The sequence below is a fragment of the Rhyacophila brunnea genome, unplaced genomic scaffold, assembly GCF_057557595.1.
Source record: "Rhyacophila brunnea isolate RB1 unplaced genomic scaffold, BYU_Rbru_1.0 scaffold_8, whole genome shotgun sequence".
NCBI lineage: Eukaryota > Metazoa > Arthropoda > Insecta > Trichoptera > Rhyacophilidae > Rhyacophila > Rhyacophila brunnea.
Window position 1 is genome coordinate 8,586,769 of NW_028233350.1, and position 22,599 is coordinate 8,609,367.

Here is a 22,599-nt window from a genome sequence, read left to right on the forward strand (position 1 = left end):
ATTCGTATGGTTCCTATACCATTCATCCGATTACAATGAAATTTTGGCTAGTGGTTGTATGCACACCCATGAAGGTTTCTAAATTAGAAAAATCATCATCTTCTTCTTCTTCTTCATTCTATCTTCTTTTATTCGTATGGTCCCTATACCATTTATCCGATTGCGATGAAACCTTCATCAGTTGTTGTGGTAACACCCGCAATGGTTTTTGAATTAGTACAACCATCTTCTTCTTCTTCTTCTATTCTATATTCTTCTATTCGTATGCGTTCCTATTCCATTCATCCGATTGCAATAAAATTTTCGTCAGTAATTGTGCCAACACCCGCAAAGGTTTCTGAATTAGTACAACTATCTTCTTCTTCTTCTTCTTCTTCTTCATTATATCTTCTTTTATTCGTATGGTCCCTATACCATTCATCCGATTGCAATGAAACCTTCATCAGTTATTGTGGTAACACCCGCAATGGTTTTTTAATTAGTACAACCATCTTCTTCTTCTTCTATTCTATATTCTTCTATTCGTATGCGTTCCTATTCTATTCATCCGATTGCAATAAAATTTTCGTTAGTAATTGTGCCTACACCCGCGAAGGTTTCTGAATAAGTACAACCATCTTCTTCTTCTTCTTCTCCTTCTTCTTCTATTCTATATTCTTCTATTCGTATGCGTTCCTATTCCATTCATCCGATTGCAATAAAATTTTCGTCAGTAATTGTGCCAACACCCGCAAAGGTTTCTGAATTAGTACAACTATCTTCTTCTTCTTCTTCTTCTTCTTCTTCATTCTATCTTCTTTTATTCGTATGGTCCCTATACCATTCATCCGATTGCAATGAAACCTTCATCAGTTATTGTGGTAACACCCGCAATGGTTTTTTAATTAGTACAACCATCTTCTTCTTCTTCTATTCTATATTCTTCTATTCGTATGCGTTCCTATTCTATTCATCCGATTGCAATAAAATTTTCGTTAGTAATTTTGCCTACACCCGCGAAGGTTTCTGAATTAGTACAACCATCTTCTTCTTCTTCTTCTTCATTCTATCTTCTTTTATTCGTATGGTCCCTATACCATTTATCCGATTGCGATGAAACCTTCATCAGTTGTTGTGGTAACACCCGCAATGGTTTTTGAATTAGTACAACCATCTTCTTCTTCTTCTTCTATTCTATATTCTTCTATTCGTATGCGTTCCTATTCCATTCATCCGATTGCAATAAAATTTTCGTCAGTAATTGTGCCAACACCCGCAAAGGTTTCTGAATTAGTACAACTATCTTCTTCTTCTTCTTCATTCTATCTTATTTTATTCGTATGGTCCCTATACCATTTATCCGATTGCGATGAAACCTTCATCAGTTGTTGTGGTAACACCCGCAATGGTTTTTGAATTAGTACAACCATCTTCTTCTTCTTCTTCTTCTTCTATTCTATATTCTTCTATTCGTATGCATTCCTATTCCATTCATCCGATTGCAATAAAATGTTCGTTAGTAATTGTGCCTACACCCGCAAAGGTTTCTGAATTAGTACAACCATCTTCTTCTTCTTCTTCTTCATTCTATCTTCTTTTATTCGTATGGTCCCTATACCATTTATCCGATTGCGATGAAACCTTCGTCAGTTGTTGTGGTAACACCCGCAATGGTTTTTGAATTAGTACAACTATCTTCTTCTTCTTCTTCTTCTATTCTATATTCTTCTATTCGTATGCGTTTCTATTCCATTCATCCGATTGCAACAAATTTTTCGTCAGTAATTGTGCCAACACCCACGAAGGTTTCTGAATTGGTACAACCATCTTCTTCTTCTATTCTATATTCTATTCGTATGCGTTCCTATACCATTCATCCGATTGCAATGAAATTTTGATCAACTGTTGTGCTCACGCCGCAAAGGTCTCTGAATTGTTACAACTATTTTCTTTTTCTTCTATTCTATCTTCTTCTATTTGTATGCGTTCTTATACCATTCATCCGATTGCGATGAAATTTTGACCAGTTGTTGTGAGCACGCCCGCGAAGAGTTCTGAATTAGTACAACCATCTTCTTTTTCTTCTATTCGTATGCGTTCCTATACCATTCATCCGATTGCAATGAAACTTTGGTGAGTTGTTGTGCCCTTGCCCGCAAAGGTTTCTGAATTACTACAATCATCTTTTTCTTCTTCTATTTGTATGCGTTCTTATGCCATTCATCCGATTGTGATGAAATTTTGACCAGTTGTTGTGCGCAAGCCCGCGAAGGGTTTTGAATTAGTACAACCATCTTCTTCTTCTTCTATTCGTATGCGTTCCTATACCATTAATCCGATTGCAATGAAACTTTGGTGAGTTGTCATGCGCATGCCCACGAAGGTTTCTGAATTATAAAATCATCTTCTTATACTATTCGTATGCGTTCCTATACCATTCATCCGATTGCGATGAAACTTTTGTCAGTTGTGTGCGGTTTCTAAATTATTATTATATAACATACAAAGTTTGTTGTTTGTTTGTTCCATCCAATTTTGATTTTTTTTTTACTACATATTTATAACATTAATAACGTTTTCATATTTTGGATTCGATATTAATTTAGTGTTCTTATATTTGACCTTTACTCCTATTATAATTATTTTTATATTGCCATATTGTATTACACAGATATTTTAATATTAAAGAAATAATTACCTCTTATTATTTTTCAAATATCTAAGATAAATATAACCACGAAGCGACCCCGTGCGAAGCCGGGTACTTCAGCTAGTATAATATATTTTATTATTATTGTTATTTTTTATGATTTTACCGAGGCTTTGACTGCGACTCGCTATCGTATCGCCTCATCTCATATAGATGAGGATCCGCCGATCAGGCCCTCACTCCAATTCTGTTAAAGAGCTTTACAATTTTGCCAAGCTCTTCCGTCTTACCCACCGCCAGGGCACCTTTCAATTCGTCGACATTCTCAAAAATATCCGTGATTCGCAGCTGTACTCTGTGTCATTCATATTTAGGGCATTGTACAGCTATATATACAATGTCCTGCAAAACATCACATTCATCGCAGAGCTGCGAATTACTTCTTCCCATGAGGACATCAAATCTTTTGCCCGTTGTGTGATCTGTTTTTAGCCACAGTATCAGCTTAAGCTCATTTCTCTTCAAAGGAGACTCTACAAACCAGGGCACCAACCGTGTGATAGTAGAATGGACTTACTCCATTTCCCTTTTTATAGGGATGCCCTGTGATGAAAATATATCCACATGCTTTGGCACATTTTCTTTATGGCCTCTTTCCAGTCCCAAGTTTTCTGGTACACACTGATATAGCATCCCTGATTGGCCAACTTCCTTTGCCAGATCATCCGCCTTTTCATCGCCCTCAATACCCATGTGCGATGGGATCCATTGATGGCACAAGTCTTCCTATATATTATATTATTATCCAATGTTTGGAAAATAAATAAACAATTTCCAATAGCTGCTTTATAGTAAAATAACAAACATATCCAAGCGATAAAATTATATAATATAGTATAATAATTATTATATTATTATAAATAGAATAAAACGTTTGTTTATTTTTCTCAGTCCAGGAGCAATAAAACGCTTAACCATCCTGCATTATTATTTATTTTTCTGTTTTAATGGAGCCAAATTGAGATTGCGTGTTATCGCAACCATCTATGGGAAATAATAATACGCTACGAAATTAAGCCTTTTGTATAGATTTGCCCTAAATCTATGGTATTTATTGTGCCTGGATAATTGAACTGATTTCACAGACATGCTTTTGTATGATATTACGATAGAGTACTTGCGAGCACAACAAAATAATCATTATTACTATTCAATGACATACGAAGACAATATAATTGTATAGTAAGTTCATGGTAAATATTATCATATTATATTTATATTATTATCACTATGTGATACGTTTTTTAATAGTTTATTGATGCTACTATCAAAATGAATACGTTATTTATTTTTTAATCATATTGTAGCTAAACTCATTGAGCTATTTTAATATTCACCATTTCAAAGAAAAATATTGAACAATACAATATTGAAGTCAATAGGTACTACATGTAGGCAGAATTAGATTTTAAACACACAGCATTAAATTCAACAAAATTGTTTATACTTCAGCTGCGTTTATTAAATTGTCATATCACTCATATCAAATCGATTTTATTCGTCAATACATTCCCCTAGCAGTTTAATCAAATCTATAACTTCACCAGCGATGAGTTATTACTCGAAAAAAATCTTTCTGTTGTCCACCTCGCTCTCCAAACAGGTTGAAACCGCCTTCTTCATCATTTAAAAAACGGTATTCTCAAAAAATAGTTCATACAAAACTCGGAACAGGAAACTGAGTGAGTCAGATCATGACTCTGATGTAGGTGGGTAGCTGCTAAAACCCTTGTCGTAGAAGATCAGCACGCTTGATATAACATTATTTCGGCTTTACTCCTTGATATACATTAGGCACCGTAACTCTCCTAGTATCATATTTTGGTTGTTTTCTCGTGAGGCATGAAGCACGCTTTTAATCTTGAGCTATTCCAGAAATCACCTGTCTGCCAAAACTAAACCTTCGATTTTTATACAGTTATGACAAAAGCTATCGCTCAAAAACTACTCAATTTAATTCAGCGTAATTGTTAACTATTATAATACTAATTATTTAGATCCCATGGCAGAATAGAAGCAGAACACAAGTTTATGGTGGCTAGGTACTGGTTCAAATCTCGCGTCTGAAAAAATCACAAATTGTATTTTCAATATGAATATGCCGATGACCGATTTGCTTCGTCAGATATCATAACAGCATCCGCCGAGCATAGTTTTTTTACGTAGCATCTAAAATCGTAAAGATTATGCGTTGTAGAATATTTTCATATATGTAATATACTTCTCTGCGATTAAATATTTACAATCTCTCAATTTTTTGAATGTAAACAAAAATGTCAAATATCCTTGAATTTGAAAGAGACACTTATGCGATTTTTCACTCATATTGAATTTGTAGAGAAGAATCTTGTCATCATTTTTTTTTGTTTTTTTTTTAATATTTTTGTTTAAATAATAGTGAATTCATGAATAAAACATTTCTTAATAAGGAGCTCTCAATGGAATAACATAATAATATTATATTACCTACTTTTACTCGCACAGCCTTAACTACAAAAAACAAGATTTATTTTTCCATATTAGGTACCTCAGACGAAGCATATGTACAATGCGAGGAAGTACTTATCTACCAATATAACATTTTACGTATTATATTTTATGGGGTTGAAGGCCAATCGCTAAAAGGTTGACAGAGAGAGGAAAAATATCATGTCCGGAAACTTGTACGTATGAAGTTCGCCGTATTACACTTCCGTCAAATATTGTATCGGAAATATATGGCCGTATATTAAAGATAGTCCAACCTCTTTGGGTCATATAGTACTGACATACAATTCATGTCTAAATAAAACACGGTTCTTGGCGGTTTACACTTTACACTTTACAGGAAGCCAACAGAAAACAATTTTTTTAAATAGCCAATATATTGGATTATTTGTTAGGTTAGGTGCGTTAGGCTAGGTTTTCATTCTTGAATTCATGAATTTTGCCAAAATCAGCTATGAAAATTGAATTAATGTTCATATTCTTCTTTCGACCATGTCCGATCCTAATAGGATCATGTGGGCCTCCACAAAGTAGAGGTTTGTATTAACAGATTTTGTTTTTTTACGAGAAATGGATGTCAGCCACTTGCTCAACCCATTAGGTTGACAGACACAAATTGAAAATTAATATGTGTACTTGCCAGACCCAGGATTCGAACCGGGGATCCACGGTGTTATAGTCCAACGCTTAAGCCACGCGGCCACCGTGGGTGTTCATATTCAATCTAATAAAATTGGAGACCGTATAGCATACGGTCATATCTTTCCGACAGAAAGCTCACGGCGAACTGCGCCACGGTGAAATGTACATATGTACGTACAATTTACATGTAACCGAAAAATATAGGTTACTACCTACCCGATTAATAATAATTTACTAGGGAATATATGAGGCTATTGGTTTCAAAGTCGGTAATCCATTAGTACTTTTTTATATTTTTCACGATTCTTATTATATAAGTACTTTTCACCTGTATAAATATGTTTTCAAAAGAAAATGTTCTATTTGCAATACAGTTCAAACGGCTAACTTATTGTTACAATTATAATACCTCAATACATAATTATGATAAACTACCCTTGATAGTCGCCGATAGCAGCCTTGTGTCTAGAATATATGCGCAGGTGTCAAATTATTTACCTCTGTTGAGACTAATACAAACGAAACCGTTTACATTTTGTTGCAGCAGGTCGCACACTGGTTAGAAGTGATATTGCACCCCAGGATGGAGATGTGAATTTCACAACTTTTCAGATTACCTTTCATTGAGATAAGAATTTTTGGTACAGTATGAGGAATACAGCGGAAAACACATTTTGAAAATACCCGATATACTGGATTATTTGTTGGTTTGGGTTAGTTTAGGTTAGGTTTGGTTAGGTTAACCTAACAAATAATCCAGTATATCGGCTATTTTCAAAATGTGTTTGCCGCTGTATTCCTCATAATCGAACTGTACCGAATTTTTCCACTAAGCACTAAGGGAATATAATATTATCGCCTCATGTTTATGCGTCTCGTAAAAGTGCTCTAATTAGACCTTTAGGACCGAGCCTAAATACCTACAGTAAGTTTACCTCAGAATACACGGTGACAACATAACAGATCAATGAAAAAAAAATAATAACCGTCAAGCAATGGTTTTACTAGATTTTGGAGAGGAAACAGGATGAAAGTTCATTATATTATAAATGTAGGTAAGTACTACGAAAGGGATGTTAACGGTTTTCTCGTGCTAGAACTGAATTAGGGTGCATCTAGGATTTTTCACATGCGACGCATTGCCGATCCCTGGTGAAGATTGCAGGCAATGTGCAGTACGGCATTGACATTATTGCATAAACATTGCACATGCCATGGGTAATTGTTGACATCCGCCCAAGAATACTATTTAACTATGCTTTATATCTGTTATAAAACATCTTTTCTTTTGTTATTGTAAATTAATTACCGTGAGAAGTAAGTACTTATATTTTTCACCATTTTAAATCATCATAAAGACTTTTAATAATCGCTTCCACCATGCATAATAGACTTATTAAGTCAGGCTTATTAGGTTTACCTACTCAATGTTATATCGCCTAACATTATATTAACACAGATGTATGAAATCGTTTGATGGTTAAAGGCTACTTCAGACTGATACGATATGAAGGTAATAATCGCGTCATGTGACAATATACTAATGATACTCGTATTAGGGTTACTCAATGAGATTTGAAATTTTCTGCAGTGCTAATAGAGACGCATTTACAAGAAAAAAATGAAAATCAGGTAAGTACACTTTCAGTTTAGACTTACCAGAACCATAGTGATGTAAAACCTATTTGGCTGCAAACTGTTCCATACCAATATGTCGACTGTTGTCATTGGCTGCACCGATAAATACCCCTGCGCATCTATTATATACGGAAAGCGGCTACCGGCGTCTATCGATGGTAGTTTATCGTATTTAGCTATTGAGCTACCCCAAATTGATGTATCACATAGTAAGAGCTTTTAATTAAATTCGAATGGGTTTATCACGTACATCATTTTTAATACCAGCGCATCTATTATTTTATAATACAAATAAGTACATTATAATATTAATTATAAAAATTCTTACATTTTGAAAAACGATTATTTCGGTTGTACTTTTTTTAGTAGTTTTGATGTACACGAATATAAAATTCGTAAACCTTTTGTACTTATTTTCAGTATCGTTCATGTACCACAGAGTATGCATATTTATAGCTAAACAAATCTCGATCGGCGTATTACAAAAAACCTTTACAAAGACAAGCATGACAAATTATTGTTTTTAATGTGACCGAATATTTAAAAGTTATAAATAGCAGTACAATTCTGAAATATAATATTTGTAAATCGACAAACGAAGCAACTGGCGTACCTATTAACGCCATTCAGAGAGTAATACGGATATGACGTAAAATATTTTTTTTTCAGTTATTCCTTAATTACACTCCGAATAAATAGAAAAAGTGCTCTGAGTTCGATATAAAAATCAAAGATTTATGTGATTATATGATTTAAAAATAGACACACGTTATGGAAAACTTGATGTGATAATTGTTGTATTCAGAACAGAACAGTGAATCAAATACGATATCATAGTAATGCGCGATTTTTATTGTGAGCAATTTAATAATTCATATTGAAAGTAATTTTAACGATTTGCTACGTGTAATACGGGCTGCCGTTTTCGTAACTGACCAAAAACTTGCGAACCCACCCGAACTTCAAAAATGTCATGCTTATATCGTCTAGTTTTACGTAACTATTGGCAAACACTGTAATAGAAATAAGACAATATGAAGAAGTCAATATTTTTATCCACATAGAAAAATAGTCAAAGTGTCAATAATACACTTGAAAATCTTGAAAATATTACCAAATATCAGTGGCAATTGATTTTTTTCAAGTGACAATCAAAATGTATGTAAATAAAATCATCAACAATTGAGTGTGTACATTGCACGTATTACGTAAATTTATTTTACTATACAAAGTAAAGAATAACACAATAATACCAATATCATTGTGAGTCTGTTTTTCAAAATTTATTAACGATTCACTCACTAATATTATGTGTTTGTAAATAACTAAATTCCTAAGATATTTTTAAACATTTTTATACGATTGACGCATTGGTGAAAACAAGTGTTTTTGTAAGTAGATAATATGTAAATTAATCCTTGTGTTCGGATACAGCATTTTATTATTTGCATATTATAATACATTCAATTTGGAATTATAACACAAGTTCACTAAAAGAATATTATTTTGTCCATTAAATTAATGTTTGTTCCATAGCAGTTACACTCAACCTTTTTTGATTAGCGAAACCCTTGTAATATTTTATAAAACTCGATAAAACTCTGCCTATATGAGGTAACTAACAAAATACTCATATATAGGGAAAATATTATCACTGACTATTTTTGTTTCAAATTTTATGTCAATTCGTTACCTATTAAATTCTTTGTGGCCATTGGAAACGGATACATGTTAATAAAATAAATAATTGTACATAATTCCGAGTAATTAGCAAACAACTTATGTAAATGTTTTTCAAATATTGAATCTATGTTTTGTTTCCATACCATAACATAGATTGTTGATAAGAGAAAAGAAGTAGGAAAGTGTTTTCTCGAATTGTTATTGTATATAAATCTATAATACAATAGTCATATGGATCAATTATTTATACTAGGTACAATTTCTCCTCGGTGGACGAGGGTTGAGTCGCCGAAATTAGCCGCGGGGGAAGCCCCACTGATAATATAATAATACTTATTAAACTTAGGTAACTAACGATATAATATATCGTTAGTTACCTAGTTCAAAAAATAATCAAAACATTTTTATCAGCCAATCAGAGGAAGTTAGAAATGTATCCTCAGAAGACACATAAAATAAAACAAATTAATAATCATTTGATTTGTTTGTTTTTTTAATAATCCTAAATCTTCCTCGAAACAATACTGACCAATTTATATACATTAGTCTTATTAATTGATATCATAAATAAACATGTTGGAAAATATTTTGGTAAAGCATATCCTTGCTTGTTAGTAATTTTTGAACTATCATAAACACCTAGGCTTTGAGAAAATCACATAAATATATCGACTGTGTTTAGGAAAAAGGGCGTAACCCACACAGAACAAATTTTACAGGAGAGGCAAAAAACGTTTTTTGAATGATTTTGGTTCAATATTAATGAAAAAAATAGACACAGACATTGGGTACATGATAATTAATTATTTGGTGTAATAACTTTACGATCTACTAATAATTAAAGAAGTTGTTACAGAAAAATCATCAAAATTGAGGGAAAATGTTTTTTTCCTTAAATTAAAACTTAATTAAAACTCAATTAAAACCTGAATTTAGATAATAAATCGGCATTTGTGGCTTACTTCCTTTTTACATAACGTGTATCCAGTTGTATACATTGTTAATATCTAATTAAAGCACAATTGTTTTTTTTTCTTCGAAAGGTGTGTGTTTCTATGTTTTAAGAAAAAAATATGCACATATTATTATAATATCTGCGTATTATAAAGAATCTACAACTGAAATCATAATAATATGTGTATATTCATTTACATAATAAGTAGTCTTATTGTTTAATAGAAAGTATTTTTGGGCTTAGAACAGGTTTCTTTAGATGATACATCAACACAATAATATGTAGATATAAAAAACCGTGCATTCATAGAATATCAGCACGTTTTATCCTTATTTTATTACCATAAAAAGTCTCACGGTATTTTAATATAACATTTGTCGAAGATTTACGACCAAATTGTCGTTGGTGGGTATTATATCTCTATCCTGGACCATTCAAATCAGATCATCAACGTATCAAACATTAAAACACCTGTGGAGGTATCTACGTCTGTACTTCCCTCTACCTTTCCTTGCAATATGAGCTGGAGTAAATCATAAGTCTCACTGCGCAATATATGACTGAATTATACTGCATAGACTATATTGGCGTTTGGCACATCTTAAAATCTCATTGGTTATGACGTGATCAATGTAAGGAATCTTCATAATACGCCGATACAGTCACATCTCGAAAGCATCCAGTCTTATGATGTCTTTAACATCCCAGATTCGACTTTACGAATACACTGTAGCACACAAATACCTTCCATCTAGGGCCCATACTTATGTCTCGATTGCAGAAGAAATGTTACATTTATTTATGAACATATCAATTCTGGTGTTGATTCCATGTTATGGATGCCAGTCTTTTTTTTATCTACCGGCCTGGCCTCAAATGTTCAGGCGGACATTTAAAAACATTATTGTTTACTAATGAGTGACGACCATAAAGGCGGTTTTACCAAGTTTAGACCATATCGTAGTAGATTTTTGGGTTTCCACCGTGTGTCCTTCTTTACTCGACGTTTCGGGCTCGTTGCAGAGGCCATTATCAAGAGATGATATGTTTCATGATGAAAATGTAGTGTAGGTATATGAATGTAGACGTTGCTCTAAGAATTTCAAAAGGAATCCGATTAGCTAAGAACAATTGTTGCTCAGAGTAATGTGTCAATCGCTACGACCAGAGATACCGAATACCGATACGAATATTGGATTTTGCTGATAGTGCCGGAAGCCATGACGTTTTTAACCATAATCCATCATCCCTATTAATATTTTCAGGGTTTCTATGGATTTCAATGGCCTCCTTTACCAATCGTGCGAAATATCCTTTATTCCGACCCAATATCTTGGTTTCAAAGTCAAATTTGTGTCCTGTATCCATCGAGTGCTCGACAATTGCTGACATCGTGTAATGTTTAAGTCGGTATGCCCTCTCGTGTTCACTCACACGCTTCTTTATTGTTCTAGAAGTTTGACCTATATCATCTCCTAATAATGGCCTCCCGAAAGGTCGAGTAAAGAAGGAAGAAGGACACACGGTGGAAACCCAAAAATCTACTACGATAAAAAACAACCGTGAAAGCCTCAAACATTATATTTAGACCATATATTTTATACCTTTCGTTTTAGTCAGTAAAGTTTGTTCAGTCTTCAATATTATTAATTGCCAGTAGCACTATATTGTCAGCATAGCGAAGATTACTGATCCAACAATGTTATTCATCTTTATTTGGATGTCGTCATTTATTGACACTTTGAAAATTAACTCCTAGTATAAATTACATTATAAACATGTTCTACATTAATATGTAAAGTTAATAAAACAACCGATAATATTTATAAATCTTTATTATTTTTATGGATATCTACACAGAGAACTACGTGCTTGCACAAGTGAGTAAAATAAATTATATTTTTACTGGTATTCTTTCTTGTTTATACATATTATGAACACGTAAATATTTAAAAATAAAATTTAAAAAAAAAACTACACTGTAAACTTCGTCACCTGTTGTATTATAATATTTTAATGTTTTTTTATTGTTTTGCGCGTGACGTTATGTAATATTCTATCGATCAGAATACTATAAACATGGCATACGGATTCATTATGGCCATGACTTAAAACAATCTGTTTCAATGGCATAACACAACGTCGATGTTCACATACGATTTTTTTTAAATAATATGTAGGTATGTACCAATATATTATTTAAAATAATGTTTTAAGGATACGTGATCGGTCAAATGTATAGAAAGTTGCGATGCATCTGATTCGAATTTAAAATTTGAATAATATTTTTTTATCAATGATAAATTGCTGTAATAAAATATACCAGCCTTCAAATGGTTAAAATTTTAATAAATATGCTTTATGAACATATGAATTTATAATAATATATTGACATATTGCATATTATATCAGACATAATATTGTATTATGCAAACAATGAATAATTCTGAATAAATTTGAATCAATATTAAGTATTATAATATTTCATTTGAAAAACAGCATTTATAAATACTGATTTATTATTATTCACTGCTGGATGAATGATTCTCCAAACGTACCTACTTCAGCAATCAGTCACGACTATGTCGCGGATCTACCGGTATCTACATAATATATATTTTGTGTTGCACCTCTGAGACCATTAAAGGATTTCAACAAACTGTATTTAATCGCATGTTCTTTCTGTTACCCAATTATTTCGATGTTGTCCTTGCGCTTTATGTTCTATGTTTTTGTACTTCTTATTTACCGATGGTCCTTGTTTTGCATTACGGGGATCACTCAGTGATTTTTAATTTGTTAATTTGTTTGTTAATTAACATAATTAGAAAGTGATAAAATAATGAACCCACGGTGGCCGCGTGGCTTAAGCGTTGGACTATTATGCCGTGGGTCTCAGGTTCGAATCCTGGGTCTGGCAAGTACACATATTGTTTTTCAATTTGTGTGTGAGTCAGGGTATGGACCTATTAGGTTGAGCAAGTGGCTGACATCCATTTCTCGTAAAAAACAAAAATCTGTTAATACAAACCTCTACTCTGTGGAGGCCCATATGATCCTATTAGGATCGGACATGGTCGGGAAAATAATGAATGGTATCATGAGATTTACTAAATTAAATTATTTATTACTATTAATTAAATCAGAAAATACTAAATTTAGTTTGATTTTAAGAATAATCATTCATCAAAGAAAATAACCATGCATTTTTATTTCAAAAAAATCTGTATTCTATGAATAAAATATGCTTCCTTCTTTAAGTCACATAATAGTATCATGAATTTGCTAGATACCGAACTAAATCGTTAAAATATCCGATTGCTACTAATTCTTATGTATCTAAAAGTTAAAAAAAGTATTATTACATGTTAAGTCAAACATTCTTTTATTACATATCAATAGCAATTACTTCTATTAAGAAAACTTGAGATAATAACTTTTTTTTGGACTCTGGAGCGATTTTTCACTTTTTACTTCAGATTTACGAATTAGTTGTGCTTAATTAAAAAAAAAACTGTCCATAAAACAATATAAGTACAGCTAATGACAAAAAAGTGTTGTGTTTTTAGCGACACCCATTCTAACGACATAATATTATTTTAAATACACAATCAAAAGATCAATTTATAAGTGTAAAAACATATCGTGACAAAAATTCATTAAATACCTCCGTAATTAAATAATAAACTAATACAGAGTTTTTTTTATTGATAACTCTATAATATATTGAATTATTTCAAAAATAGAATAAATTCGATAATTAAAAAAATACACATACCTCTTTTATCTGGTATTTCATTATTTTAGGAAAACCATAGAAAGCCATAACAATTCCCACCAAAGTAACTATAACACCAATCACGCCAAGTATAAAAACTCGACTCTTCATGAGTTTCCATGGTAAAATATCCTTCATTATGATTGATGACCGGAAGACCGATAGAGTAAAATCAAAATCAACACAGCACTAATTTAATTAAATAATTACGATTTATTTTTGTTCGCGGTTCACCTGAAACCATTTTTTTTATCGGCGGGGTTGTACAGTGTTAGCAACTTCATACGGCGAGGTTTACTGTCATACTAATGATGTACCTACCAACGCTTACCGTGCAGCGTGCTATCTCTTCATCAGCTTATTGAGATAATTACATTAGAAAACCGGCACAAATAATACAATTTCTAACCATAGTTAATATTTATGCAACCATAACTATTATTGTGCAATAAATATTTATGATGAAAATACAGGTTTTTAATATGCGTATAATATGTAATTTGATATGTTCTATACAGGTATATACATATTATCAATTCGTGATTAAGGTGTCGTCTTTAAGCATTATTTTAATAGCAATAATAAATTAAAAGATAAGGCCCGTTTCAGACGGGACACCGGTGTCGCGCTCGATATAATATAGAAGGCCATTGTATTCGAATAAACTAGCCTTTGTATTATGTTTATGAACGCCCCAGGGCTAATGAGTCAACTCATAATTAATTTCACGTTATAAATCAGAACATCAAACTAAAACAAGTGTATCGGCGGCTTGATGATGTAGCGGCCGACGGAAAAGTGTACTGGACACGTGTTGACTAATTAGCACTGGAGCGTTCATAAACAAAATACAATGGCCCCTTTATTCGAATACAAAGGTATCCTTATTATATACGAGCGCGACACCGGTGTCCCGTCTGAAACGGGCATAACTGTCAATAAACACTCCTACATAACGATTTTTTAAAAACCGGACATGAATAAAAATGCTACATTTTTATATTATAGTAAACATGAAATACGGTGGCCGAGCGGCTTACCTGTCAGCTTTATAATGTCGTGGGTCCCAAGTTCAATGTGTGTTGGGAGTCTGAGTATGGATCTAATAGGTTGAGCAAGTGGCCAATATCCATTTCTCGGAAAAACAATAAAAATCTGTTAATACAAACCTCCACTATGTGGAAGCCCATAATATGATCTTATTAGGATCGGATATGATCGATATATATATATATATACATTAAAGACGGTGTCCGAGCGACTTACCCATCAGCTTATAATGTCGTGGGTCCCATGTTCGAATCCTGTGTCTGGCAAATGTACATATTATTTTTCAATGTGTGTTGGGAGTCAGAGTATAGACCTAATAGGTTGAGCAAGTGGCCAACATCCATTTCTCGGAAAAACAATAAAAATCTGTTAATACAAACCTCCACTATGTGGAAGCCCATAATATGATCTTATTAGGATCGGATATGATCGATATATATATATATATATACATTAAAGACGGTGTCCGAGCGACTTACCCGTCAGCTTATAATGTCGTGGGTCCCATGTTCGAATCCTGTGTCTGGCAAATATACATATTATTTTTCAATGTGTGTTGGGAGTCAGAGTATAGACCTAATAGGTTGAGCAAGTGGCCAACATCCATTTCTCGTAAAAACAATAAAAATCTGTTAATACAAACTTCCACTATGTGAAGGTCCATAATATTATGATCCTGTTAGGATTGGAGATGGTCAAAAAAAAGAAAGAAACGTCATTCAATTTGTTTTAAAGAAACTTTTATATAATGAGTATCTTTTGAAGGCTTATTATCTAGGGCTGGGGTGAAAGGAGCACTATTTATAGCACTGGGTCTCATCTTGCTAAACCCTTCTCATCAGGAAGCAATGCCGAGACCATTTTTACGAATACATCGATGAAGATTTTATCGACCGCATTTCAACATCGCCCATACAAACTACCTACACCTCTAAGCCCTACTTATCAGAAATCAGTAGGTACATCGTAGTATTATTTGTTGCGAACGCTGCTACACGCTCATACAACTCTTATATAAGTTAAAATGATGATAAGTATATATAATTTACACTATCCAAGGTTATATCAGTCATATGCGACATCTTTTTTAACACGGGAAAACTCGGCTATAAATCGCAGTTCTCAGTTCCCAATGAATACGACAAAATATTCATCAGAATTACCACCACCTTGCGCTACGGTTTTTGCAAGGTGGTTTGCTTTGGGTGGTGATATATTCCACTTGCGTGAGGGTGAGTTTAGGAAGACGCTATTTTATAAATTCTTAAAATAGGGTCTCTTTAGCAAACTCGGTGTACTTCTTTGAACTACTATAGATGTAGGTACAATTGTATTTTCTCTGCGTTTGTATGTTTATTTATTATGTTCTCTTTTTATATTTTCATCTTTATCTCTTTTATTACTTTTCTTTTTCTTTCTTCTTTATAATAATGTTTCATGCCATGTTGTGAACGTCTTAAACTTATAATTTGTAATGTCCTCAATAAAAATAAATAAATTGAAAATTGAAAAAAAAAATATTAATCTAAATAAAACGCAATTTTATTTTACTATTTCCACTTTTATTAAATATTAAACTGGACAGTTTCGTCCGCCTTAGAGGGACATTGTCAACAGCTAGTAGAGAATATACAATAAACTAATATCTTATGTACTAACATACTTAAACTCAATGTTAAATTGGCCAAGTTTACAATACTACCCTTTTATATAATATTTGATGTGATCATAAAATGTATATTTTTATTATGGCAAAACACAACATGGTTTTTCTATATGTATATTATTATTATACTTTTCCTACAAACTCTATAGACTTCTTAAACTTAGCTCCCAAAGATAACACAAATCTTTAATTTTCAACCATTAATTAAATGTGCAATGATTTCTGTAGGCTTAGACATAATTTTCTGATGTCTTGATGTAATATCGAGATTGCTTATACAAGGGGCGGGTCGTGGGTAGTAATTTGCGACTTTCCAGGAGAGTATTTTGAAAAAATAATAGGTATAATTGATTCAGCAGACATTTTTCACGTATCATAATATAACAATCTAAACTCGTAAATAACCCAGATACATCTTTAGTTGTTTGAAATATTGACTTTCTTTATTTTGTAATTTACTATTGTTTGGATATGAAAACCTACACCGTTTGTTTTATTTTCAGTAGATATCTATTTAGTTGAGCAGTGACGTCCCTATACAAAATGCCGCCCCTTGGCAGCGCCAAAATGCCGCCCCATTTTTATACGATATTTTTTATCATCTTTTCATGAGTCCAATATCTAACAAATATATTGTATGGATACATTAATAACAAAATATATACTACTAATATTTACAAAAATTAAATTCATAAATATTCTTCCCCCAAAAGTGGGGATTTTTTTGACATTGGTGTTGAGTGGCTTATTTGGCTGTGTTTTGAGTAATTAAGGGCCATTCATGTCGCTTTTCTTCTACATAAAATTTGGCAACATTTGTAATGATATTTTTAGTCTGAGATCGTAAAGGCTAAGGCATTATTAAATCGATATTCGATATAATGCCGGCGCGACATTTCGACTGTAATAATTATTCACAAATCTGAACAATGTCATTTTTGGTCAACAAGGACGTTGAAGGGCAACAGAAGTAAACTAGACATTGCCAACCAGAGAAAAATTTACAGTCATGTTAAATCTTTTATGTTACTTAATTAATATTGGATACTGTTTCCATCCAGTGAGCTGAATTTTTAATTACAGATATTTTCGTTATTACTAAGTTTAGGTGGATATTTATATATATATACCAATTGATTCTCCTCATTTTCTGCCCTTCGAGTAGCTGCCGACCCCAAGCGACGCTCAATCTGCCTACCCCCACGGAGCATCACTGTGGTTGAGCGAATGATGAATAACAATGTTTTCTCAAAAAGTCTGTTAAGATGTAGGTACTCGGCTCATCTCAGTGATTTCATATAATCGTCCTTGTGTGATAATATACTGGAAGTTAATTTACATTTTCAATTTAGGTAACTACCCTAATAAAAGCACAGGTGAAGCAAAGACAAACTAAATGTGTAAATATATTGTCGCGTAATTGGGTAATCAAACTTATTCATTTCGTTTAATGTGTCGTTAACCGGTCAACTTTATGTATAGGGTAGATGGTTAAACTGGTGAAATGAGTTTACGTAGTTAGCCTTCGTCATATCGCACCGTGAGTGTAAAACCATAGCAAGTGCAAATTTTTCAATTTCGAGATTTAAATGCAAAACAACTGCAAAAGTCATAAACTTGATAATGTAAAATTGAAGTTACTGCAAACTTAAAAATTTTCATTAAAAAAGACAGATATTTGGGTTTTACAATACAAAGATTTACTTCCATTGTTAATGTAAAACCATAGTATCTGCAAATGATTATCCATGACTAATTGTGAAACCCGAGCATCAGACGCATTCTTTTGGTGTATGCAATGTGGCATTGTTTTTATTATTGTGATAGCAGGCAATTATTGAAATGATTCAGTGTTAAGACTTTGATAACGCATCCAGACGTATTCTACAACACATTATTGTTTCCTTTGATTCAAGTAATGAGTGCAGTGTATTTTGTTTTTATCAAATATAAGTTTAAGGATTCGAATGATGGTGGAGTTAGCTATAAAAGCTGAAAAACTTCTAAAAAGGTAAAACTTTGTGATAAATATTATACTAAAATGATATACAAAACTAACCTTAATATTATTATTGTTATGAAACTTATTATTATCGACTTATCTTATGTACCTATGTATTTATTTTATGCACCTACAATAATAAATTCTTTCAATTAACACAACAGTATATCAATCAGATCTATGATATTTTTGTTTTTGAAATGTTACAGATTTTCAAAAATGTGACAAGTACAGTTCCTGATGCTGAAGAATCCATGTTGGATATAGATAAGGATGCTGCTGGTTTGCAAGAGGAACAATACCCATTATAATATAGGCCTTTTTCAACCAAACAAGGACCTATGTGACTTTTATGAAAAATATAAAAATTGCAGTAGCGAAGAGAAAAATATAATTCAAGTTAAATAATATATGACATTCATCAAAAAAAATAAACAATTATCGAGAACACAGAAGGCGAAAGACGAATAAAATAGTATGTTGCTATAATCTGCAGGCCGTATTATCAACACCAAATGCCTAGATATCAGTGCTATATTATAAAAGAAAGCTTTCAACCTATAATTTACCTACCTATACACACATTAATAATAAAAATGGTTACTGTTTTGTTTAGCATGAAGGGACTACAAACAAAGGGGCCAATGCAATTGGTTCTTGTGTTGTAAAATTTTTGGAAGATAAATCAATTGGGAAGGAAGTAATTTTTTATTCGGATAATTGTGCCGGACAGAATAAAAATAAATTTATTACAGCAATGTATTTATACGCCGTCCAGAATTTTAATATCCCAAAAATCACACACAACTTTTTGGTCGTAGGACACACCTAGAACGAGGGTGACTCTATAACACTCTTGCATAGAGAAACAAAAAAATAGTCTTGAAGTCAGGTCCAATTTATATACCAATACAGTGGATTCCAGTGATTTACTGGAAATTGGCACTGACGAGATTTTTGATTTTCACAAGTTAGCAAATGAAATGGGCAATAATTTTCAACTCAACGAAAATAGTAAAAAGGTTAGTTGGGTAGACATTTGCGTTATTGAAGTGAGGAAAAACAATCCTTATTGCCTGTTCTATAAAAATAAGTATGAAACAGAAGTGTTTGATGTAATAAATATTAGAAAACGTCAGGGCGGACGTCAATCAGTACAACCTCAACTACACAAAGCATTTATAAAACCACCTCGGATCTCCGAAACAAAATTAAATGACTTGATTTCCCTATGTTCATCAAAAGTGATACCAGAAATACACCATAATTTTTATAAAAAAAACTTTCATCTACACATTTAAATACAGATTCAGATAATAATTGACGTCGATAAAATTAATTATAAAATCATTACAATTATTGTAATTTGCTATTTTTATTTTGGTTTAAAATTGTATGCATCTATTTTAATAAATTATAGTTAGTAAGCTTAAAATATCAAAATATTATAGGTAAATATCATTCTTGATTTATTTAATAATAATATAATATATTATATTATAATGGTATTACCAAAGTTCCCAATAAAAATCTTACTGCAATTCAGGTAACTGCGAAATATCAACATTTTCTATGCATCATGAAAGTGTAAAACCATAGCAACTGCTAAAACTTGTAATCTTGATGGATTTATATGAAAAAAAATAAAATTAATAAAAGAACATGTCATAATGTATACATACACCAAATATTATCGTTTTATTTTAGAAACTCTATTTATCCTGACCAAATGAAAACTTCAAACCCTTATATCTCCAAACTATGTAATTTGCACATACGTTGGTTTTACACTCACGGTGCGATATTGCGCAGGACACAGGGCAAAATAAAACTTTGTCTAGTAGACGGGACTAAACTCATATGGTAATGAAGCTGGAAAAATAACTCATGGGATAATCATTTAAATTATGTTGTATTGATTTCGCATTATAGGTATAACTGCAAATGTTACCAAGACGTTCAGAAGATATTTGGATGAATAATTACAAATACTTACTACGCGTATCGAAAAATCAAAACAAATAAGGCAGAAAAAAACCCGTATGTTTAACATAAACCCCCACCCCCCTAAAAAAAGAGTAATGAGTCTGTAATATAAACAAACATATATATTATAAAGTACCTCGAGAAAGGAGTAGGTACAGTTAGTCCGGGGCGCTAAAGGGTCGCGCGCCGGCCCTGGTTGGAACTAATTATAATTGCATTCGAAACGGATGCACTGAAAATATAGTCACACAGTTTTTAATAACAAGGATATATTATAATTAAAAAAAAGAGATAATTTTATATACAGAAACAAGATTCGTTTATATTTAAGCAACATCAATAGATTCTGAGCTGATTTCATTCATCTCGAGTCATATGGATAATATATTTCCAAATCAGGTACCTATATATAATTTCACAAACATACATCTGAAGTTGTCCCAAGAATTGCGCCGCAGCTACTTTTTTAATATATGTACATAAATATATTATATATAAAAATCTGTTAATACAAACCACCACTCTGTAGAGGCCCATGATCTTTTTTGCATCGAATATGGTCAAAAAAAGCATAATATGAGTAGAACAAATTTGTGAAAAAAATATTACTTTTAATCAGAATTAACATGATTTAAAAGGGAAATTGCACGAAATTTTGCGGCACACCGGTTAGGAAGCTCTGTCTTAACCACACATATAAACATATATATTGTGTATGTATTATAAACGTTTAGGATTCTCTATAAACATTCAAGCAATAGGTGAAATAAGTAATGAGTTTTTTTTAACTCTCACAGTTTAGTTTATTATTTGCATAACCATAATAGGTATTGTTATATAAATACTTCACGTATGTAGGTAGGTACTTTGTACACAATTGGTATTTTAAACAAAATATATACAAATTTTATTCTGAAAATATTTTAAAGACAATATTCACTTTAGATGAATACTATCTAGGAATCTAGGGTGTAGGTTGATGTAAGAAGTATTACGTTGTGGGTCTTTTTAAATGCGAAGCTTATAAAAACACAATATGTAGCAATATGTATCAAATAAATATCTTTTTCTTTAATTTATTATTGCATTAATATTATTCGTGTCCGGAAATTTGTACGTATGCATACAGAGATATAGTATATAGAGACCCTAAGGCGTCTTGCACATAGAATCGGGCTTGCGGGGCGCTCGCGCATATTTAATGTGAATCATCGAAAATACAACGTAATCAAATATGGCAGCGCACATTGGTTTTGAGGAGCATTGTGCCCGCCCGCCCCATGAGCCACCAGTTGTTTGGCTTCTCAGCGGGACGAATTAACGAAAACACAATATAGCCCATTCATTGAACACGGCAAGCAAAAGGAGCGCGCGCTGCTTATTTTATCCGCTTCTGGACGCGTCGTTCGATAGACGGGCGCCTCGGTATTATTTAATAACAGTGAACTCATTGTTTAGGTGCTGGGTGTCAGATATTTTGCTGGTAGAATACGTCATCGTGAATATAAATTACAAGCCGCCGAGAAATTTAATAATATTTTTATTGCTTTTTTATGAGAGGCGCTGAAAATAATAATTATTTTGCGCTCCTCGTGCCCCTTATTACAATGGTGAAGGGTAATGCGCGTGTGAGGAGTGTCATTTCGGTTGTATTTACGCTTCACGGGCCTACTTCGTGGTGATCGCACCGATCCGACGCCTTTACTGGGCTTTATGCCTAACAGTTAGATTGTCTGTCTCAAGCCCAAATTCCATTGGCAGATTGCGTCTGGCCCGATCGTCTGCCACGACTGTCAAACTCTATTCTCTATGGTTTTCAAGGATCGTGAGCGATCGGGACGAAAGTGGAAAATTTTCTATTATTCCGTCGTGCGATCCATTCATTATCAAGCGAAGACTGCCGAAAGCGTACGAAAATAGCCGAATTCGCGCCTGCTCGCGAGTCATGCAAACGGTCGTTCATTTCATTCTACTGGTCGATTTCAACTAAACAACTACAAGATGGCGAAAACTCAAAAATATA

The 22,599-nt window shown here is 32.7% G+C and overlaps 1 protein-coding gene across 1 annotated transcript in view; it reads right to left on the bottom strand.

Moving 5' to 3' along the window:
* The window catches only part of LOC147063883 (sensory neuron membrane protein 2-like), a 34,893-nt gene extending 20,702 nt beyond the window's left edge, over positions 1–14,191 (bottom strand). Inside the window, exon 1 of the mRNA XM_085959300.1 lies at positions 13,873–14,191. Within this exon, the coding sequence (XP_085815426.1) occupies positions 13,873–14,010 (138 nt within the window). The 5' untranslated portion in view covers positions 14,011–14,191. The remainder of the gene's footprint in view (positions 1–13,872) is intronic.
* Positions 14,192–22,599: the final 8,408 nt, after the last annotated feature.